The sequence below is a fragment of the Nicotiana tomentosiformis genome, chromosome 8 (assembly GCF_000390325.3).
Source record: "Nicotiana tomentosiformis chromosome 8, ASM39032v3, whole genome shotgun sequence".
Classification (NCBI taxonomy): domain Eukaryota; kingdom Viridiplantae; phylum Streptophyta; class Magnoliopsida; order Solanales; family Solanaceae; genus Nicotiana; species Nicotiana tomentosiformis.
The window spans coordinates 33904533-33929108 of record NC_090819.1 but is presented as its reverse complement, the minus strand read 5'-3'; the positions used below and the strand labels follow the sequence as shown (position 1 = coordinate 33929108).

The window sequence follows — 24576 nt, the reverse complement described above, 5'->3', positions numbered from 1 at the left end:
AGCACCATTTATCATTGCTCGACTTGCGTGCACAGTCAGTGCAATTTTCAAAAAAGTTTTTATGTGAAAAATAGATTAAAATATGAAATGGAGCTTTAAAAACTCAACTGAATCGAATTGACTTGGGTGTATGCCCGGAATCGAATTCCGAGGTCTCTAGCTCGAGATATGGAATTTTGATGAAAAATTAAAATCTTGAAAACTTAATGATTTTTAAGAAATTACTGATGTTAGATTTATTGACCTCGGGTCCGTATTCTAGTTCTGGAACTCGGTATAGGTCCACGATAATATTTATGACTTGTCTGCCGAATTTGGTGAGAAACAGAGTTGATTTGACTTGAGTCGGACGTCCGGTTGTAAAAATATAAGTTTTAAAATTTTCTTGGAAATCTCCTTTGATTTGGTGTCTGATTCGTAGTTCTAGGTGTTAGTTTAACAATTTGATCGCGCGAGCAAGTTCGTATGATATTTTAGGACTTGTGTGCAAGTTTGGTTTGGAAACCTGAGGGCTCGGGTGAGTTTCAAATGGGCTACAGGATGATTTCGGACTTAGGAAATCTGGTTTTCTGCAGACTTCAGGCTTCTAGTGTGTTCTTCTTCGCGTTCGCGAAGGTAGTCTCGCTAACGCGAAGAACAATTGGGGCTAGCAAGTTTTGTGCTTCGCGTTCGCGACAGAGTGACCGCGTTCGCGAAGGCTTGAGGTTCAAAGCTTCGCGTTCGCGAAGGAAAAGAGGCTGACCAAGATAATTGCCTTCGCGTTCGTGAAGGGCATCTCGCGTTTGCGAAGGCCAAGCTAGGCAAGCTTCGCTTTCGCGAAGTAGCCCTCGCGTTCGTGAAGTAGCCCTCGCGTTCGCGAAGTGTAAAATTGGACAACACAAATTTGTGCTTCGCGAACGCGAGGCACTGACCGCGTTCGCGAAGGGTAAAAATCCCAGAAATAGAACTTAAGTTCTGGAAATGGGATTTCGACCCATTTTCAACTCTTTTCCATTTTTGAGCTCGGGTAAGGCGATTCTTGGGGGATTTTCACGGGAAAATATTGAGGTAAGTGTTACTTATCCTATATTGATTATATTTCATGATTTTATACTCATTTATATCATGAATCCGTAAAATTTTGGAAGAAAAATCTGATTTTTATAAAATCTTCCAAAAACGAAAATTTAAGATTTGAATGTCCATTTGACATCGGAATTGGATAATTTTTGTATGGTTGGACTCGCATCGAAATGAGTGTTCGGATTTCGTAAGTTATTTTTCGGGATTTGAGACGTGGATCCCACTACCGAATATTTTAATAAATTTTGAATTTTTATTCGAAAAATTTGTAAATTCATATGGAATTAATTCCTATGATTCGTATTAAGTTGTTTGTGAATATATTTGAAACTTTTGGAGATAAATGTAAAAGGAAAAGTTGTGGTCGAGTAATTAATTAAAATTTGCAAAGCGAGGTAAGTTTCGTGGTTAACCTTGACTTGAGGGAATAAAACCCTTAAATTATTTGTTATATGAAATGCATGTGAACGACGTATAGACGAGATGACAAGTGTCTATACATCGTCAAATTAATTATTTGCCTGCTTACTTGAAAAATTATAAATTATTTTAAATCATGAATTAATTATTATAATAATTATTTCTCTCATATTCTTTGTCAAACATTAATTCTTGAATTCCTGCATTAATTGTTACATGCTATTTGAATTATGTGCCTTAATTGTTATTTGACATTTAGCATATTAAATATTAAACTGCCTATTTTCTCCCTGATTTCTATAATAATTTACTATTTGTCATTGTTTGTTTCATAATTAAATTATAATTATTGTATGCTTGTTGTCTTATAATTTATTATTAATTATTGTATTTATTGGGGAAATTTCTTCTATAAGAATTGGTAAATGGATATATTGAAGGATCGAGTTGCACGCCGCAACAGAATTGGTTGAAATGGATATATTGGAGGATCAGGTTGCACGCCGTAACAGACTTATTAAAAAGTCCATATTGGAGGATCGGGTTGCATGCCACAACAAACTTATTAAAAAGTCTATATTGGAGGATCGGGTTGCACACCGCAACAGACTTATATAAAAGTCAATATTGGGGGGATCAGATTGTACGCCGCAACAGCCTTATTTAAAAGTCTATATATATATATATATACTTGATTGAAATAAATATAAGACAGACTTGATTAAAAAAAAATATTGGGAGAGTGGGTTGCACGCTGCAACAGAATTGAATATGAATATATTGTGAGAGCAGGTTGCACGCTACAACGGAAATTGATAGAATTGATAATTGGTTATGACTGCTGAGTTGGCTTCAATTATTATAAATGAGTTACCTGATTTATTTCTATTATTTGTTGTTGTTACTAATATTGCGTACAGGTTAATGTAAGTGACCCGCCTTAGCCTCGTCACTACTTCGCCGAGGTTAGGCTCAGCATTTACCAGTAGATGAGGTCGGTTGTACTGATACTACACTCTGCACTTCTTGTGCAGATTTCGGAGTTGGTCCCAGCGGCGTACCGTAGACTTGCTCGGATTATAGCTACTCAGAGGAGACTTGAGGTATAACTGCATGGCTTCTGCAGTTCTAAAGTCCCCGTCTACTTTACTTTAGCTGTGTGTTTATTTCCAGACATCTTTATTTTATTTAGACATTTATTTGTATTTATTCTAGAAGCTCGTGCACTTGTGACACCAAATTCTGGGATGGTATTTAGACACCGTTGTTCTTATGGATTAATCACTATATTTCATACCTTACTTCCGCGTTTATTTCTTTGTTATTAATAAATTTAAAGGTTGTTTAAAAATTAGTTAATATCATTCTAACGTTGGCTTGCCTAGCAAGTGAAATATTAGGCGTCATCACGGTCCGAAGGTGGAAATTTCGGGTCGTGACATATTTAAAAAATAGCCATTTAACCCCCCTCCCCCCAACTTTATTTTAACCCCAAACTTTTTATAATTATACTTTTCCCTATTTTCAACTATAAATAACCCATCATTCTTTTATTTTTCTTACAAAATCATCAATCTATCACAATCTCTCTCTAATTTTCTTCTATAATTGCTACTATTGCTTACTTTATTGTTACAATTTGTGAAAAAATTGTGAAGTTGGTGAATTGAAGTCTTCAAGTCTTCAACGATAATCAATTTTCAATAAATTGTTCCTCAATTCGGTAAACTCGTTCCAACTCTTAAGTTTTAATATTATAGTTTTGTTTGTTTTATTTATTTTCTATTACTTGATTAATTAAGATGGCTTCCTTAAAAAAACTTTTTGGTAACAATAAGGAAAAATCCAAGAGTGGCGAATCTAGTGGTCAATCTGTTCCTCCTCTATTGCCCCGGCCCGGGACCGTTTAGCCCGGGACCATGAGTTCGTAGGCCCGGTCCCGGACCGGTTCTTACAAAAAGATCATTTGGCCCGGGACCGTTTGGTCCGTTTAATTTGGGACCAGTCCGGGATCGGGACCGGGACCGTTTGGACCGGCCCACATGCCAGCCTTATTACAGTATAATATATAATGTAATAACTATTAAAATTTGGTCTTTTTAGAGTTTTTTTAAAATTTTCATTGAGTTCTTTTTCAACTTTTCAATGGAGTTCTCATGTTTTTTCAACTTTTCTCATAAACCAAAATATTTAGTTTGAAATATTTGATTGGAAGTTGTGGCTAAAGTTTGAGTCAATTTGGTAAAAATTCTAGAGTATATTTTTTGAAATTTAGGTTGAAATTGAGTTGAATTAGCCAAGAAGACCAATTTGTATTATATACCAAAATAATATTGTATATACCAAGACCAATTTGTACTATATACCAAAATAACATACTATATACCATTTTGGTATATAATATTTAATTCAATAGTGTATAATTTATTACAACAGTATACTATTACAGTATATGGTATAATGTAACAATATAGTTAAATTTGATAATATTTTAATTTTTCAAAAACAAATGTTTAATGGGTCATTTTTTAATTTTCTAACAGGGTTCTCGATATTATATACCCCGTCCGTATATGATATATATCATCTAAATGCTATAGTATACTGCAATAATATACTTAAACTGCTACTAATATATTATTTTTGATATACTATATGCTAAAGTAAGTTATTCCCTAATAATTAATATATAAAAATATATAAAAAAAATAAAGGAGCCAAAAATGTGTGCAGAATTAGATTATGAAAAAAGAAAAAAAAATAATTTGAAATAATAATAAATAAAATTAAAAAAGAAAAATAAAATGAAAGCAAAAAAGAGAAGAGAAACCAGTTATAATGTATAAGTTGTTATAATAATTGAATATAAAAAAAGTATATTATACCAGTTATATTAAAAAAGGTGAACAAATATTTACTATATCAGTTATCTTTTCTTATTGTATAAATAAAGAAGAATAATAAAAATAGCAAAAATATAAAATAAGATTATGAAGAAAGAGAAAAATAAAAGAAAAAAGGAGTTAAATGAAATTAGAAAAGAGAACAAGAAATTAAAAAAATAAAAATAAAAATAAATAAATGAAAAGGAGCTAAAATTGAGTGAGAAATTAAATTATGATAATAATAATAATAATATGATCTGGGCCAAAAAATAAATAAACAGAAAAGGAGAAAAATAAAAAAAATAAGAAGAAAATGAGAAAAAAGAAAAAGAGAAAAGAAAGAAAAAAGAAAAGAAGTAGAAAAAAAAAAAGGAGAAAAAAGAGAAAATTACCCACAAAAGCTATCATGGGTAGAAAAAGTAATTAGTTTAATGGATAAAAAAATAAATAGATAGTGAAGGAAAAATAATTTTATTTTTGTGGGTAATTGTGTCATTCATCCAATTTTATCCAACAAACTGGCCAACAAGGAATAATTGGTAAATGGGCCTGAATATGACACTGGGCTTTAGGGCAAATCACACTCGAATTTAACAGATCCTTTCGTCTCGGATTCTAGGGTTTGGTTCCGCTTCTGCGTCTCTCTCAGGGTACTACTGTAACTCGTCAAAATGGTAATCTCTCTTTTACACTTCTACAAGCAAATTCAGACTTAGTAATTTCTATAGATTTTTTAGAAATACTCGTCAAAATCTTTATTAATCACGAAACATCCAAATTCGTTCGCTTTACTGTTATGATTTTGTGAACCACTCATATTTTACCAATAATTTCAGAACTTCGAAGTTTGAACTGGTTCATTTCTACGAGTATAAATAAATGACAAATCGTCGAAGGTGCAATGGGCGTATCATTTTAAATGATACTTCAGTGTCGCGATACGATCAGTATCAAAGCTAGTCAAATTGTGATGAATCTTTGAAGTAATGCCTTATTAGTTTGGGATCGATGCGTAATTGATTGACTGCTTGTGGAAAGACTTCTTCTCTTCCAGTTTATCTGACACACCTTTTCTTTTAGCTCGTTTAGAAAAGATAACACTTTTAAGCTTTGAAACAATTAACTTTTACACTTCTCATTTTAATGTGATGCTTTAATAATCACACAAATATTATGACATGTTTAGACCATAACTTTTAAAAGTTTTATAGCGACACAAATGTCATGATATGTTTTAAAACACAAGTTTCAAAAGTATTCATTTCCTTTTTAAATTCCGTGCCGATTCAAACAATAACAACAACAACAAGGCCGGTGAAATCCCACAAGTGAGGTTTGGGGAGGGTGGAGTGTACGCAGACCTTACCCTACCTACTGAAGGTAGAGAGGTTGTTTCCGAAAGACCCTCGGTTCAAAAGAAGTGAAAATGAAGCAATAAACAGATAGTAGCAACAACCAGGTAAGTAGACATGAGAACAAATGAAGATACGTGGAACAACAGATATCTAAGAATACGACACTATAAAAATAGATTCAGTCTTGCTGGAAATGATGACACAATATGAAATAGCAAGGGGCTATACATAGAAAAATACAAGACTAGGACTAATACTACTGGGATGCCTAGACGAAACTCTAGACTGCATGTCAACCCACAACCCTAATTCTCGACCTCCACACCCTTCTATCGAGGGTTATGTCCTCGGTAAGCTGAAGTAGTGCCATGTTCTGCCTAATCACCTCACCCCAGGACTTCTTAGGCCTCACTTTACCCCTCCTCTGACCCGCCATGGTCAACCTCTCACACCTTCTAACTGGGGCATCGGGGTCTCTCCTCTTCACATGCTCGAACCATCTCAGCCTCGATTCCCGCAACTTATCTTCTATAGGAGCCACGCCCACCTTGTCTCTAATATACTCATTCCTAATCTTATCTCTCCTGGTATGTCCACACATCCATCTCAACATTCTCATTTTCGCTACTTTCAACTTCTGAACATGAGATTTCTTGACTGACCAACACTTGGTTCCATACGACATGGCCGCTCTATCTACCACTTTATAGAACTTGCTTAAGTCTAGGTGGCACATTCTTCTCACACAAAACATCAGAAGCGAGCCTCCATTTCATTCATCCCGCTCCAATTCGGTGTGCGACATCCTCGTCGATCTCCCCGTTACCCTGTATCACAGACCCAAGATATTTGAAATTATTTCTCCTGGGGATGATTTGTGTATCTAGCTTCACATCCACTTCTGCTTCATGAGCCCCAATACTAAACTTACATTCCAAGTACTCTGTCTTCGTCATGCTCAACTTGAAACCTTTAGACTTCAGGGTCTGTCTCCACACCTCTAGCCTAGCATTAACCTCACAATGCGTCTCATCAATCAGCACTATGTCATCTGCAAATAACATACACCATGACACCTCTTCTTGAATGTGTCGCGTCAACATATCCATCGCCAGGGCAAATAAAAATGGGCTAAGAGCTGATCCTTGATGCAACCCTATCTCCACGGGGAAATAGTGCCGATTCAAACTATGTCATTTAAATTATAATAGAGGGAGTACATTATTAGTTTGGGGTTGAGACGTAGTTGATTGACATTGATTTGATTGACTAATAAAGAAGTCAATTAGAAATGTGGTTGATTGTATGGAAACTGCTACGAGATATGGAAATTAGATGGTAAAACTTACCCGTACTCGGTGTACATCGAACCTTATCAACTTACCACGAAGTGATAATATGCGTTAATTAACAATGGTTAAGTAAAAGAAGTCTATATGCAAACACATATCATGTATCTATTGGTTTGGTATAAACACCGGGAGAGCCTAAGTTTCTACCAAGTTAACTTTGTTTGAGATGCTAACTGGGGTTTTTTCTTGAGGGAAATATAGCTAGGATCCAGCTTGTGATGCATCTTGTATCGTTTCAATTTTTGTACATAGTTGGTCCTCACGCTAGTCCACCTGTTATCTATTTAATATGTGTGGGGACTCGAAATCATTTAGTGGAGGCTCAAGCATGTCTTCAATGTTTAAATTCCTTTATGGTGATTGGTTCCAACATGTAATCAGGATTGTTGGAAAAAGATTGTGTACAGTTTACCACGACATTAGCTGTTATACCTTGGATTGCTTGTGTTTGAAAAAGGTTATGGGGAAGGAGAGGCTTATAAATTATGGGCATGGCTCTGTATTTTGTTGTTGCGTGGGTGGAACAGTTTACTGAGTTGGAAAGATTTGTCAAAGACTCAAACCGTCGGTATCACGGGTTGCTACTGTTTTTCCAGTAAATTTAATGTCTTAGCATGTAGTGTTTCAATACATTGTTTTGGAGACGCTGCTCTGATTTCTGCATTGTATTCTTTCCTTCTCGTTTTAGTTTGATACACTTGTTAAATAACATTTTCCTGATATATGTAGACCAAGAGAACCAAGAAGGCCGGTATTGTCGGGAAGTATGGTATGTCTCTAAAATGCTATTGTACTTGTGTCATTATGGAAAGTTAAATATGTTTAAGAGAATTGTATGAAATTTCCGAGTTGAAGCTCAGAGCCGATAAACATGGATTTTCACCAAATTGCATATAGATTTGTCCATAACCATGCATTGGAGACCACAAACTGAATTCCCTAAGAGTTTGCTGTAAAAACATAGTTTCCATATCTGCATGTAGATTAGTCATTCTACATCTAATTCATAGCTTTGTATAATGTTTGTGTTTTTTCAGGTACCCGTTATGGTGCTAGTTTGAGGAAGCAGATTAAGAAGATGGAGGTCAGTCAGCACAGCAAGTATTTCTGTGAGTTCTGTGGAAAGGTACAGCTTTGCTTATATATTATTTGATAGTTTTCTAGACCGTGTATTCATAGTTGCATTGATAATAATGTTAATTAGATTCTGGCATTGTAGTACGCTGTGAAGAGGAAGGCTGTTGGTATTTGGGGTTGCAAAGATTGTGGCAAAGTCAAAGCAGGGGGTGCCTACACATTGAAGTAATCTTTATCTGAACTGATTGCTTCTATGTTTCTTGTGTTAAGCAAGCTTTTAGGTACTAATGACTTCGCTTCTTTTGCAGCACTGCGAGCGCTGTGACTGTTAGGAGCACCATTCGAAGGCTTAGGGAGCAGACAGAGAGTTAGAGGCCCAGTTTTGTTCTTCTGGTATTTAATTTGGAGATACTTTTACTGTTTAATGCGACATGTGAGCTTGTATTAAATGTTTCATCTTGCCAGTAGTGATGCATTTTGTCCTGATGTTTTTATTATCTAAAAGAATGTGCTGGTGTTCTGAAATATTTGGTTTTTTGTTAACATCTGAAAACTATTCTTAGACTCATCAAATGTTCATTCCTGATTCCTTTCTGGAAGGTGGAAGGTGAATTATTCTTGTTTATTTAATTTGAATTCTGATGGCCTTCAAGAAGATAATGTACTCCATGAACTGTCATATCATTCCTTATTTTCTCGCTTGAGCAATCTGTCCAAAGTGGACAGGTTGGGTTGTTACATATGGTATCAGAGCCACTTCGCGTGCAACCTTGAACTGGGATGGGGCAAACCTCAGAGAGGGCCCTGAGTTCCTAAAGGGAGTGTATGTGACACCCTAGGCGAATCCCACATCGACAAAGCACGGAAGAGATGCTGGGTATATAAGTAAACAAACCTTAGACCCTAGTGACGCATTCTAAAGGGATTTGGCATTTACATGCTTAACATTTTCCTATAGTCTACTTCTGACAAAAATCTCATTACCTCCATGATAATTCAAAACTTGAAAGTAGTTATTACATACTACCTACTCGAAACTGCCAAATAATGTGTAAGAAAACAAAAGGTAATGTAGTATGTTTAAATCCTCAACCGCACCCCCAGAGAATAGTCATCCAAATATTAGTAAGGATGATTAAACAGCTCCATGATTTTGGCCACAGACACAAAGACTAGGTTTTCTATATTCTTTTCTTTTTCCGTTTCATTGACACTTCCACAAATTCTCAAGTCACTAATACACAAAATGCCAGTTGGATTGAGATTATATCTGGACACCAGCACTCAGATTTTACTACTAGCTAAATATACAAAACAGCTGAAGGAAAAAGGTAGCTAGCGGACAGCATCATCCATTTAAACCATTAACAAGACCATGATGCAGCAGCTTGAAGATTTGCCCAACTTTAGACAAGGCGAAACTCTAGCGGACTATACGACCAGCTTCCCCTTGTGGCACTGGAGGTAATAACAAGAGAGTCATCATGAACAAATTAAGAGGGTATTTTAAGGACGAATTCCCTAGCAGCTGTCTGTGAAAATGAAAATGGATGACCACTTCATGCTTAAACTGATAACAATCAGTTGAACATTGGAAGGTCATCACTGTTCCTCCGATGATGCATTTGCTTTTGCACAGCTTTCACCGCAGCTACTCTAGCTGCATTGGCTGCTCTGTTGGCTGCTGCAACTGCCCTGTTCACTCTCTCATCAACCTTAGTCACATCGTAGGCCCTCTTTGCTGCTCGTCGTGCCTCCTGATTATAACATGGAAAAGCAACCAGCGTTTGGTCAAATTAAACCTGCATTTTCCTTTACTGAACCTAATCTTTTAGAGTGTCGGATTAAAGAATAAAATGACTAGGACAAGTAGTCCATCTCTCAGTTTATATTCTTGGGAAAAACTTGAATTACTAATTACGTCAGTATATAATCCTTTAAAAGTCAACTTGACTGTCCTATAGATAACACTGTAAGTGAATTATGGGCTGGCAAAGAAGATCTGAGCAGCCAAGAAAACTAATGCTACCCTTTTTCCATATCTAATTTACCTGTACAGCATTTAGTACTTTGGAGTGGTAAACAGCAACAGGAGATACAGAATAGGAGGTATTATGTGTGCTTGGAATGTCGAGGACCCCATTTTGCCAATGACCAGACTGGGTTTCCCCATTCCTAAAAGTATACATCCCAAGCCCTTGCCTCCTTCCCTCATGCCAGGCTCCTTCATACCGATGCCCATTTGCAAAACAATATACTCCAAAACCATGCATCTTATCAGTAAAATATTCTCCAGCATAAGTATCTCCATTCCTTTATTGAAAAGATAAAATCAAGTCAATGGCAGGAAAAAAACAAAAAAAAACATATTACTCTACATTTAGTTTAAATGTCATTTCATCACTCTACCAGTTAACAGATCACACTCTACCGCAAACTGAAGGGTTCTTCAGATAAAAACTACGCATGAGTCTCAATTATTCGTTTTTTCAGCTTTATTGGTAATAAATATATCTTACTCAAAAGTTTCAAGCGTAAGATATAGGCATACAGCCACAGTCAATGACAATTTTAAAGCACTTACAATCACTAAAATGAGAAAGAAGCTCTTCGAAATAATTATGATGTTTCAACTGACCACTTCAACCTTTCAGCTTGATCCAAATATACCACTTAAAACATGGATCTCTTAGACTCACAGAATGGAATTAATTGTCAAGAAATGTGGACGCGGACGTTTCTATGGTGTAAGTATCCCAATGTACTATAGGTATTTCCTTTTCATGGTGCTATAAGAAATCTGGAAATGTGCCTTCACACACACCCTACAAAAAGTGGAATTTACCAGTGTCGCTTTTCCTTAAGTCGCACAATATACCTCCTAGGACTGATAATTAATTTAGCAATTGAAATTACATAAATAAATGAAGTTGCTGGGGCAAACAAATTCAGAAAGGAACTTCACGAAATCTTTTTATAAAAAACAGAAACGCCAAACAATTGCTATTCCTTGAAATGGTCGCGCTCTTTCTGTCTTTGACTTATACTTAGTTGATTATGCATCTTCTAGAACCATACATGCGGTACTATGAGATGATCCATCAGCAATTAGTTTCTCCAAAGGGAAAAGAACTGTTCTATTTATCTACTCAGAAGTAAACATATAAAGGTTGTTCCCTTTCAGTTACACCAAAATGATCATTTAACTATTCTCCTGCTTCTTTTTAACAAACCACCTAAGTTCAGAAAAGAACAACCATGCAAATAGAAATTTATACAGTGACATCCAGTAAAAAAAAGTTACCCTTCACTCCATTGATACCTAAAGCAACAAGCATAACGAATATCATCGTCATCCTCTAATCATGATAATAATTAATAAGAATTTCAAGCTCACATGATCTGCTTTACATAAGATATGATCCACAAAACAGCAATAACTAAAATCAAATTTACAGCAATAACTATGCATATACTAACACATATGGACATTGTGAAACATCTCATACCCAATAAGATTTAACAGGATTACTTCAATTTGCTGATGAAAAGATGCCACCAAATTCAACCAAGGCAAAATTAACACACGAAAATACGAAACCGAAAAACATCAATGACTACAAATTACCTGAAGTGGTAATGTCCAAGGCCATGCTTAACTCCCCACTTAAATTCACCAACATACCTGCTCCCATCCTCACAAGTATGAACTCCACACCCATGACTTTGTCCATTAGACCATTCCCCAGCATATACATCACCTGTATAAAACCTATAAACCCCAAATCCATGCCTAAGTCCTTGCCTATATTGTCCCCTATATCTGCTCCCCCTTGCCCATGTTTCAACCCCATAACCATCATACTTCCCATCAACCCAATCCCCTTCATATCTCCCACTCATGTAATAGTAATAAACCCCACTTCCACTACACTTCCCTTTATGAAACTCCCCCTCAAACACATCACCATTACTGTATGCCTGCACATAACAACCTGAAGTATTTACCTTTTTATCAATTCTTGGCCTTGACCCTATTGACCAAAACACTGGTAAAGCATTCTTGGACACTTGTTTTGATGAAAAAATCTTAATTGGAGGCAAAGACTTAGCCAAGAATAAACGAATTGAGGGGAATCTTGGAAGTGCTAAATTCAGTGTAAACAAAAGGGCTGCTGAAAAAGCAAAAGCAGAAAGAAAATCCAAAAAGAAAGAATTTTTTGGACGTGAAACCAAGAAATAGAAGAACAGAGGAGAAAAAATGAGTATGAGCCGAATATGGCAGGGGTAGAAATGGAAATTGCTCAAGTTTCTACATGGGTGTTGACCCTTTACAGAGGAAAATTGATATTTGTGAAGAGAATTGGATAAAGTTGGAGTCTTTATGAGAGATTTTGAAGGGTTGTTTGATGAAACTCCCAAAAGGGGTCTTTTATGTGGGGTGGTTTTGGTGGTAGGGGTGGTGGTGGGGGTAGGGGAAATTGCGTCATTATTATCATTATCAATGAAAACTTGAATAGCAGTATGATCCTGATATCCAGGTGAAGAAGAAGGTGACACAGAAGATGCGAAAATCAAAGGTTGGGGACCAGAGTTGAAATTATGGGAATTTGAAGGGTGTTTCTGATGAAGAGAAGATGAAGAAGAAACAAGGGGCGCTGTACGATTGAAATCGGAAGAGATGCAGCAAATGCTTTCTTTTCCAATTTGCACTTCAGATTTCTTCTGATGCATTACCTATAAATAACACCAACCAAAAAAAGGGAGAAGAATCTTTCTTATCTACAAACTTTACTCTCCAAATTCACCAAAAATTCTTCCTTTTTCTCGTTTGAAATTATGTTTCCAAAATTGGGTTGGTTCTTTCTTGAAAAAAAATTTCTTCCCTAAAGGCTAAAGGTAATATTCTTCTATACAAAAAGATATAGAATTGTGTTTATAGATATATATGTTGGAAGTGAAAATAGTAATGGGAGGAGAAGTTTTTTGAGTTAAAAAAGGTAAGGGGTACTGGGGTGGGGTAGAGCGGGAGGTGGGGTGAAGGAGATTTCTGAATTCTGCGTGTGGAGAAAAATCAGTTTAAAACCAGAGGCGGACGGGTTCTTGTGACAACAACTTATCAAGAAGTAAAGAGCCCGTTTGGATTAACTTATTTATACAAGTGATGAAATTGATAATAAGTTGTTGCAGTATTTGATAAAAAAAGTGATGATAAGCTCTTTTCTGTTAAATTGACTTAAATAACCTAAGAATTGTTTACTCTTATAAGAGCGTAATTTCTTCAAAATTTTAGATTCTAGATCGATTCAAATACAAAATATTATATTTGTCATTTAATTTTAAATACAAATGTGCTTAGATAACATAATTTTTATGATAAATATAATTTATTTTATGATGCGCATATAATCATAAGTTATAATAATTAATAAATTGACAACAGTTTCTCAGTAAAAAATAAACCTAAATAGGACAAAATATTTGAAGAGAAATAAATATTGTGTTCATTACCACAACACTTAGAAAGCAATACACCAAAAAATTAATATGTCCTAATTTATTACATACAGTTCAAAGATTAATACAAAATTACATTGATACAAATATGCAAAGGAATAGAGGATTCGCTTATCTTAAATAGTCAATGAGAATTGCACACTTGAAGAGATGCGGGGGGGGGGGGGGGGGGGAGGGGGGTGTGTTAGGTTGAAACAAATACTTGAGACAATGATTATCGATGTAAGAGTTTTGTTCTAAAAAGGAATATTTTAAGGATAAAATAGTAAAAATTTTGGTCAAACTTAAAGTGCTTGTAAGCTAAAAAATTCATAAGTTGGGGGTGACTAGCTTATGGCTTTTGGCTTATTTTTGACTTATAAGCACTTTTAACTTTACCAAACGCGTAGATAAGCCGAAAAGTGCTTATAAGCTAGTTTGACCAGCTTATAAATTTAGCCAAACACCCTCAAAGTCTTAGAAACTAATACTACTAGTACAATTAAATGTACATTCCTTGTTTTGTCCATGAATCATGATGGCTCATTCTTATTGCTCAAAGTGTCATTACAATTTTTCTTTTCTTTTTTCACTCAGAAATTTATTGGCCTAAGTAATTTGGTTTGCATCGTCTAAATAGTCTTTAAATGAGAAAACACTCTCCATTCCCGTGGATCGAATTCGAGGCTCTAATTAACACATCACTCTGTTACGCCCAAATCCCTAATGATGATACCTAACATCGTCGGTTAGGTGATTCAACACAAAAGTACACAAGAGCAAGATAATTCATAACCAAGCCTCACAAAAAAATCATAAAATAAGTCAATACATTAGGCTAAACATAGAACAAGTGCGAAAATACTAGTAATACATATCCCTGACACTGGTAATATAAGTCATCCACTAAGACGGAATAATACAACTGCGTTCAAGTATGGCAGCTCATCACGAATTATGTCCTGCTAGTATCAGGAACAAAATCTACACAAAAATATGCAGACGCGTAGTATCAATACGAAATCAATGTGTATCCAGTAAGCATACTGACTGACCTCAAAACATATAACAATATGCATAGACAGAGCATATGAACTGATGCGCTCTATCACAACTATACAAATCCCATGCATGTATCAATGCATCGCTAACAACATTGTCACGGCTCAAACTCTCACCGGAGCCGTGACAACACCTAACACTGCTTGTTAGGCAAGCCAATAATTTCACAATAATAATAGAACTCAAATAATAGAACTTAATAATCCCAACAACGGTAATGTTATAAAATATCTAAAGATAGCATCAATAATGCAACTACAACCATCCACTGATCTGTTGTCAACAAATACATGATCACTACATAATCTTAAAATACAGAGTCAATCCTCAATACAAAACTGTTTGAATGGTAGAACATCGATAACAAAGACAAACAAAAGAGAACTTCAAGGTCTGCGAATGACATAACAGTTACCTTGTAGTCTCCACAAGCTGGTACCGATGCGAACTCTAGCAATCACCACGTTTAGAAGTACCTGAATTTGCACATAAAGTGTAAAGTGTAGTATAAGTACAACCGACCGCATGTGCTCTATAAGTAACAAACCTAACCTCGGACTGAAAGCAGTGGCAGAAAGAAGTCAGTGCCCAATACAAATAATCAATAACAACACATGATATAATGATGAAAGTAAAAGTAAATAACTCAAAAGATATCATGTTCACCTCATCCACAAATACATGAAATTAGATATGCTTTTCAAGTATAACAGTCAAAACCCAATCTTTTACCAAAATTATTAAAATATGAGTTTATCAAGAAAACTATGATTTTCCAAACTTTCAACAACATATAAGATATTTTATTTACCATCTAGCATGAGGAAAAATATATCTCTATGCCTATATGTCAAATATATATGTCAAGTCAATAACATCACAGTGAAACCATCAAGTATACTCTCACTTAGCACACTCGCGGTGCCTGGCACAAATGCCTATCACCATCACACACACAACCACACTCAACACTGTATGGGTGCCTGGCACAAATTCCTCTCATAAAACACATATATAACCCTATGCCCGCGCTTACTGTAATATCAGACTCCGGATGGGCAGATTCTTGCCCAAGTGCTGATCAATAATCAATATAACCATTGCGGCGTGCAACCCGATCCAAATATCAATCCGTCGCGGCGTGCAAACTAATCCACTATAAATCACAATACGGCTCCATGGCCCACATCAATCATCAACCGCTCAAGTCTCAATGGCTCACATCTTACAGAACTCAGCCCAAACAGTATCACATATAGAAGACAACAACATCATGTGATAGGACATACAAATAATATACAAAGATTGAGACATAACATGCAGACGAAGAATTATGACTGAGAATAGGACTGCAATTAAAGCAAATAACTCAAAACAACAAGAATAGCCCTATCATATCTCAAACAAATAAGTACATAGCCTAGACATAATATCTAACACGAATCATAACTCAAATGATCATACAAGTAGAGAAAATACCGATATAACGAGGCATGAAAGCAAATAAGTCTTATAGTATCCTAAAGTCTACCCGGATAATAAATACTAGGGTGTACGCACACACGCCCGTCACCTAGCACGTGTTCACCCCCAACACATCTCAAGTATCATAGCTCACATGGATAATTACCCTCAATCCAAGTTTAGATATATTACTTACCTCAAAACGCATGAAACAATACTCCAAAAAGTCCTTCCTACGCGAATCGGCCTCCGAGTGACTCAAATCTAGTCAAAATAACTTAATATCATCAATAGAAGCCATAGGAAACAACCTCAAAAAATAAAGCTAAGATCTTGCTTTAAATATTTAATGTCAAACCAAAAAGTCAACCCCGTGCCCCCACCCCGAAACCCTTCAATACTCACAAATCCCGAACACCCATTTCGATATGAGTCCAAATATATATGTTTCATCCAAATCCAACCTCAAATCATCAATTTTCACTCTCCAAAATCGTAGTAAAAAATACCCAAATTCCATCTTTAATTCATATAAACTAGGTGTAATAATCCATGGATAATAAATATCTAACATAAAATTAAGTAAACTTCACTCACCTCTTAATTTGCAGTGAAAAGTCTCCCAAAAATCGTCTCTAGCCGAGCTCCTCAACTCTAAATAATGAAAAGTGACCAAACCTTCGAAATCATATAGGCTGCCCAGTGATTCCGCATTTGCGGTCCAAATTACCGCATCTGTGGTGCCGTATTTGCCGTCAAAATCTCGTATCTACGAGTTCACTTAAAAAGCCGACCTGCCGCTTCTGCGGGCACCGAGCCGCATCCGCGCCTCCGCTTCTGCGGACAAATGCCGCATCTGCGGACCTCCCCCTTGCCAAGCCAAACTCACATCTGCACGTCCCAGGCTGCTTCTGCAGCACCGCATCTGCGGCCAAACGTCCGCATATATGAAAACACCAGAACTCAGAAATCTCAACAAGCCAACTCAATCCAAATGATCTGAAACACACCCGAGGCCCCCGAGACCTCGTCCAATCATACCAACCAATCCCAAAACATAACACGGACCTACTCGAGGCCTCAAATCACATAAAACAATATCAAAACTATGAATCGCACCTCAATTTAAGCCTAAGGAACTAATGAACTTTTAACTTCCAAACCTCATGCCGAAACACATTAAATCAACTCGGAGTGACCTCAAATTTTGCACACAATTTTCAAATGACACAACGGATGTATCCCAACTCCCGAAAACACAATCCAAACTCGATGTCATCAAAGTCAACTCCCGGTCAAACCTATGAACCTTCCAAACCTTCAACTTTCCAACTTTCGCCAAAGAGCACCTATTCAACCTATGGACCTCCAAATCCAAATCCTGACATACGCCTAAGTCCAAAATCACCATACAAACCTATTGGAACCATCAAAATACCATTCCGGGGGTCGTCTACACAAAAGTCAAACTCCAATCAACTCTTACAACTTAAGCATCCAACCATGAGACTAAGTGTCCCAATTCAATCTAAAAACTCCCCCGAAACCAAACCAAACGACCCCGCAAGTCACATAATCACAAATACACATATGTAAAGCACCAAGTAGGGGGAAAATGGCTCAAATATACAAAACGACCGACCGAGTCGTTACATTCTCCCACTCTTAAACAAACGTTCATCCTCGAACGAGTTTAGAATTATACCTAGGGTCTTAAAATGGTGAGGATATCTGCTCTGCATATCCTGCTCAGTCTCCCAAGTAGACTCATCGACCGGTTGACCTCTCCAATGAACCTTCACCGATGTTATATTCTTTGACCTTAACTTTTGAACCTGCCAGTCCAACATAGCCATCGACTCCATATCATAAGTCAAATCCTTGTCCTGCTGCACCGCGCTGAAGTTTAATACATGTGACGGATCCCCATAATACTTTCGGAGTATGAAAACATGAAACACTAGGTGAACTCTCGATAAACTAGGTGGCAAGAAAAGTCTGCAGGCCACCTCTCCAACCCTCTATAGCACTCAAAAGGGACAATATACCGAGGGCTCAACTTGCCCTTTTTCCCGAACATCATTACACCCTTTATAGTTGAAACTTTGAGTAGTACCTTCTCACCCACCATATATGCCACATTACGAGCCTTCCTGTCAGCATAACTTTTCTGCCTGGAATGCGCTATACAAAGCCGCTCTTGAATCAACTTCACCTCCAAAGCATCATGAACCAAATCAGTGTCCAAAAACCTAGCCTCCCAGGCTCAAACCAACTAACCGAAGAATGACATCGCCTCCCATATAAGGCCTCATACATAGCCATATGGATACTCGACTGATAGCTTTTGTTGTAGGCAAACTATGCAAATGGTAGGAACTGATCCCATGATCCCCCGAAATCAATGACACATGTTCGTAACATGTCCTCCAATATCTGAATAGTGTGTTCGGACAACCCGTCCGTCTGGGGATGAAATGTTGTACTCAGCTCGACCCATGTGCCCAACTCATAGTGCACTGCTCTCCAAAAATGCAATGTAAACTGCCTGCCTCGATCCGAGATAATAGACATGGGCCCACCATGAAGATGAACAATCTCACAAAGATAAATCCGAGTGAAGAATAGGCAGTCATGACTAGAATAAAGTGTGCAGACTTGGTCAGTCTGTCTACAATGACCCACGCATCTAGGGGTGTTCAAAACCGAACCGAAACCGAAAATCGAACCGAAACCGAAGCTTAATGGCTTATTGGTATCGGGTTAACGGTTTAACGGACGGGGAACAAATTGAAATTTTTTTATTAACGGCTTATCGGTTTGGGGGTGGATTATTCAATTTTCTTAACTGATAATCCGTTAACCCGTTATATATATATATATATATATATATATATATATATATATATATATATATATATATCAAAAACCCTTCCACTTCTTCCAATACTCTATCTCTAAGTTCTAACGCCTAATTCCTAAATAATCAGAACCCTTACGTACTATGCATCAATAGATCCCAAGCTTGGCTTAGCTTAGCTTATTCTCCCACCCTACAACAAGATTGTTTAAGCTGCTGTCTATGGTTCACCTTTGCTTTTATTTTTTTAAACTAATGTCTATTGTTTATGTTTAATAGAAGAAAAACAGTGTTGTGCCACAATTTTTTTTACTCTACAACACATGACACACTACATCATTCTTATGTAGGCGTTAACAGACATGTATGTCTGGACTCAATGTGTAATTTTCTATTCTGAATTTGTATGCTAGGCGGTCAGAAAAAAATTAATGCACGCAATATAGATTGAATTAGGCCGATAAACTGCCCGATAAGAGCTAAACCGATACCAATCCGCCCGATATCTTATCGGGTGGCTAGCGGATTAATACATTTAAAAGCCGATAACCATTAAAAATAATTAACCGTCCAATAAGCAGCCCTACACGTATCATTAAATCTCCTTAAAGTCCATGGAAGTCCAACTATAAAATACATAGTGATACGCTCCCACTTCCACTCCGGAATATCCAACCTTTGAGGCATACCACTGATGTGCCGTAGAAATGCGGCACTTTTGATACTAATTTTATAGACTTTAGCTCATCTTTTAAAGCATTATAAGTCATTTCTTATGTAGTTTTGGTGTTTTGCAAGAAACCAGACTTGAAGAGCCAAGAACATGAAAAAGATGACAAAAACCCATGGAAAGTCAGAAATGCGGCAGGTCTACGACAACAAAAGTGATGTGCGGACCGTAGACCCATCACAAAATGAAGAAGATTATCACAATTTCTGAGAGTCAAGTCTATGATCCATTGTTCGGTCGCACAACTTTTATGCAGATCGCATAATGATCGCACAAAAGCAAACGAAGTTCTAGTGAAGATGATTTTGCGGTGCGTTATGCGGTCGCAAAATCAATATGCGGACCGCATAACCAAAATGCGATGGAAAACTGGAAAACTTTGTTATCAATTCTGCGGCAAAAAATGAAGATGTGCGGACCGCGAAAGCGTTCTGCGACCCATTATGCGGTCGCAGACTTGATCTGCAAGGTTATTTTTGTCACTTTTTGACCACGATTTTTAGACCATTATAAATAGAATGATTAGGGTTTTTATGGACCATCTTGTTTGAAAAAGAGGCTACACTTAGAGCATTGAATACACCATTATTTTGGAAGCTTTTGAGAGAGAATCTAAGACTTTATTCCCTTTGTAAGCTTTATGACTTTATTTATTACTTTGTTCTTGTATTCTAGTATGAGTAGCTAACTTTAAATACTAAGGTTGTGGACCCTAAGTGGGTGTAATGTTAATATGTGTTTACCATTGAATAAATATATAATGGTTGGTTGATTTCTATTCATTTTTTATGCTTCATTTATGGTTGATGGTTGCAAACATTGACTAGTGCCATTTGACTCTATCTTTACTTGGAAAAGTGGGTTAGGGTTTGGTAGAATTGAATAGCAAGAACTCAAGGTTTTAAACCTTGTTTAATGGAATCGCTTAGGGATAACATGATTCTACTTGGCATAAATTAGTTGCTCTTAATTGTAATTCTTTTATATTTGGGAAAATCAAAAAGAGGAGATACTGCCTAGTTATTGGAAAATATTGGGCAGTCATTTAGGAACTATTTGCATATCAAAGGACCTTCCATTAGAAATATATCCAGATAATATTACATTCTATTTATGGGGACACAACCTTGGTTTCTTAATTAAATTAATCAAATTCTCTTAACAAAATAGTTGTTCTTGACAATTCACAATTACAAAACTCTTTTTAAGCTAACGGAGTAGAACTACAGCTTAAGTCAAGTTTTACACTATTCAAATAATCTTTTCACACCTATTCCTTGTGGGATTCGACCCCAACCTAGTTGGGTTATTATATTTGACACCGACTGCCTTACACCATTTATATAGGTGTAATTTGAGCGTATCAAATTTTGGCATCATTGCAGGGGAATACGATTTTGAAATTATTAACTAGTGTGTGCTTTACTTTACGTCTTCTTCTATTCCATCACATTTTCCTTGCTTTTCTTGGTGTCATTAGGTAAACATGGACGTGCCGGAAGAACAAAACGTGTTTGTAGATATAGATGAGTATATTGAGGATACAAATGCCATTGTCCCTCCAAGCATTGATGTTGCCACCTTCAAAGTGGAACACATTCTAATCCTAATGCTAAAGGCAGAGGGATTCTTCCGAAATTCCACCGATGATGATCCGACACAACATCTTAGAAATCTTTTGGGTGTATGTGCAATGCACAAGCAGAATCATGTCTCAGATGATGCCCTAAGGTTGAGGGTATTCAAGTAATCTCTAACTAGAGACGTAAGACAGTGGATCCAAAATCTACCTCCTAATTCTATCCATACTTGGCCCGAACTTGTCCGAGCTTTCCTAGCAAAATGGTTTCCGCAAAGCAAGAAGTCTGAGCTCCGGGATAAAATTTTCTTCTTCAATCAATTACCGAGGAAGCACCTACATGAAGCATGGGATAGATTCAAGCTATATTTAGTGAGGTCGGCGAATCATGGCTTTCCGTATAATATTTTGTTGGAGAAGTTTTACATGGGCTTGGATCCTATGAATCAATCCATAGCCAAAACTGCAGTGGATGGATCCTTTATGGATAAAACATTTGCAAGGGTCACATAAATCGTTGACAAGATGGCAGAACATAACCAAGCTTGGCACTCAGAAGACATCACAGGTGGAATTGCATATGGTACTCCTTCCTTGACCGACATAATTAAGGAGAACCAAGAAAGTGATCAAGTAATTGCCGGGCTTGCCACCAATGTCAATGTGTTGACAAAAATGTTCACTGAAAGCCAAACAAAAAAAGTGAATATTGTGGAAGATGTGCAACCCATGTCAAATGAGGAATACGAAGAAGAAAAATATGTTAACAATTCTCAAGGAGGATATCAAAGACAACCCTACCAAGGTTCGGGACAACAATACCAATGGAGGTCTAACCCGCAAGGGCAAGGCAACCAACAGTGGCAAAATAACCAAGGTATTTCAAATCAAGAAAATTGGAGTAACAACAACAACAACTTTTCAAATCGGAGTTCAAACCCATATGTTCCACCAAAGGGGCAATTTTCTAACTCTCCACATTGGAAGGAAAGTTCTTCAAGTGAGTCCAAGTTGGAAAACATGCTTGAAAGAGTATTGCAAAATCAAGAGAGATCTGATACTCCAATGAAGAATATGACCGAGCTTGTGGGTTCTCACACCACATCTATTTAAAAGTTGGAGATGCAAATGAGGGATCTTTCAAGAGATCAAAATCCGAAGCAAAAAGGTACGCTCCCAAGTGATACAATTGCAAACCCAAAAGGTAGTGGGAGTGGTCTAACTTTGCATTGTATGGCAATCACAACTCGAAGTGGGAAACTACTTCAAGGAGAGAATGAACAAGTGAAGTGGAAGATTCTGAACAAGAAGTCGAGGTACAAGTTGAGGTGCCAATTGTTGTTGAAGTTGAAAGACTCCCGAAGAAGGTGAGAACTCAAGAAGTAAACCATGAAGAGGTGAAGGAAAAGGTAATAGAGGCACCAAAAACTCTAGCACCAATTCCTAGACCTCCTCCTCCTTTCCCTTAAAGACTTGCTAGAAAGGTTGATGATAGCATACTCGAGAAGTTCTATGACATCCTAAAGCAATTATCGGTGAACATTCCATTTATGGAAGCATTTCAAGAGATGTCGAGTTTTGCTAAGTACTTGAAGGATTTGATCACTAAAAAGAAAACCACCAAGAATGAAGTGGTGAATGTGACTCACCGGGTTAGTTCCATCATTGCAACAACCGTCGTCCAAAAGAAAGATGACCCGAGAGCCTTCACCATTCCATGCACTATTGGATTGCACTATTTTGTACAAGCCCTTTGTGATAATGGGGCTAGCATCAACTTAATGCCCCTTGCTATTTACAAGCAAGAGGGATTAGATATGCCTAGGATTACAAGTATGAGGTTGCAAATGGCCGACCGTTCAATAAAGCGACCGGTGGGAATAGTTGATGATGTGCTTGTGAAAGTGGGGAAGTTTCTCCTCCCTGCTGACTTTTTTATTCTCGATTGTGCTATTGATAAAGAGATCCCTATAGTCTTGGGGAGACCATTCCTTTCTACCGGGGGGGCACTCATGGACTCGGAACGAAATGAGATCAAATTCCGAGTTAATAATGAAGAGGTTACCTTTCAAGCGAGTAAGGGTATGAAATTGCCACATGCATATGAAAGTATCTCAATCATTGATGTTGTTGATGAGTTAGAGGACCTAGTCGAGGTGAAGATGGAAGAGAAATGCCTTGGTGAGGCATTGGCGGCTATTTTGGTGAATTTTGATGGTGAGGACATGAAAGGATACGTGGAATCAGTGAATGCATTGGAAGGACTTGGGTCCTACACTTATGCACCAAAGAATATTTCTCTTGACTTAGAGAATAGAGTCACTCCTCCCGCTAAGCCTTCAATTATTGAGCCGCCACAACTTGAGCTCAAGTCACTTCCGCCGCACTTAAGGTATAAATTTCTTGTCTCTAATAAAACTCTACCTGTAATTGTTTCTTCTTTGTTGAATTATGTGTAGGTTGAAAACTTATTGAATACCTTGAGGGAGCACAGACAGGCCATTGGTTTAACTATAGCGGATATTTGTGGGATTCCCGCTGGAATTTGTGAGCACAAGATACAATTGGAGTAAGAGAGCAAACCTAGTGTAGAGCATCAAAGAAGGTTAAATCCTTTCAGCAAGAGGTGGTGAAGAAAAAAAATCATAAAATGGTTAGATGCCGGGGTTGTCTACCCCATTGCCGATAGTCCTTGGGTGAGTCCGGTGCAATGTGTGCCAAAGAAATGAGGCATGACCGTGATTCAAAATGACAAAAATGAACTCATCCCAATGAGGACGGTGACCGGGTGGAGAGTGTGCATGGACTACCGGAAGATAAATAGTGCTACTTGCAAAGACCATTTCCCTATGCCTTTTATTGATCAAATGCTTGATCGGCTAGCGGGAAGCTCATTTTATTGCTTATTGGATTGTTATTACGACTACAACCAAATCAACATTGCCTTAGAGGACCAAGAGAAGACGACATTCACATGTCTGTATGGGACCTTTGCCTTTAGCCGGATGCCATTTGGGCTATGCAATGGCCCAAGCTACTTTTCAACGATGTATGATGTCAATCTTCTCGGACATGGTGGAGGACTTCTTAGAGGTATTCATGGATGACTTCTCTGTAGTTGGTGATTCCTTTGAGCATTGCCTTGCCAACCTTAGGCAAGTGCTCAAAAGATGTGAGAAAACAAACCTTGTACTCAATTGGGAAAAATGTCACTTCATGGTGGACAAGAGTATT

The 24576-nt window shown here is 37.2% G+C and overlaps 3 protein-coding genes across 3 annotated transcripts; 2 read left to right on the top strand and 1 right to left on the bottom strand.

Moving 5' to 3' along the window:
• Nucleotides 1–4912: 4912 nt before the first annotated feature.
• LOC104090223 (large ribosomal subunit protein eL43) lies at nt 4913–8676 on the top strand. The gene is made up of 5 exons (XM_009595275.4): nt 4913–5041; nt 7804–7843; nt 8112–8200; nt 8294–8376; nt 8460–8676. The coding sequence occupies exons 1-5, from the start codon at nt 5039–5041 to the stop codon at nt 8521–8523; spliced, it is 279 nt and encodes a 92-aa protein (XP_009593570.1). The 5' UTR covers nt 4913–5038; the 3' UTR covers nt 8524–8676.
• Nucleotides 8677–9302: 626 nt separating this feature from the next.
• LOC104090224 (uncharacterized) lies at nt 9303–13067 on the bottom strand. Its single transcript, XM_009595276.3, has 3 exons — nt 11780–13067; nt 10203–10464; nt 9303–9908 (listed from the first exon to the last, which is right to left on the bottom strand). The coding sequence occupies exons 1-3, from the start codon at nt 12883–12885 to the stop codon at nt 9732–9734; spliced, it is 1545 nt and encodes a 514-aa protein (XP_009593571.1). The 5' UTR covers nt 12886–13067; the 3' UTR covers nt 9303–9731.
• Nucleotides 13068–22470: 9403 nt separating this feature from the next.
• Nucleotides 22471–23915, top strand: LOC117275259 (uncharacterized). The gene is made up of 3 exons (XM_033654558.1): nt 22471–22709; nt 22814–23747; nt 23802–23915. Exons 1-3 carry the CDS (start codon nt 22471–22473, stop codon nt 23913–23915), a joined length of 1287 nt encoding a protein of 428 aa, XP_033510449.1.
• Nucleotides 23916–24576: the final 661 nt, after the last annotated feature.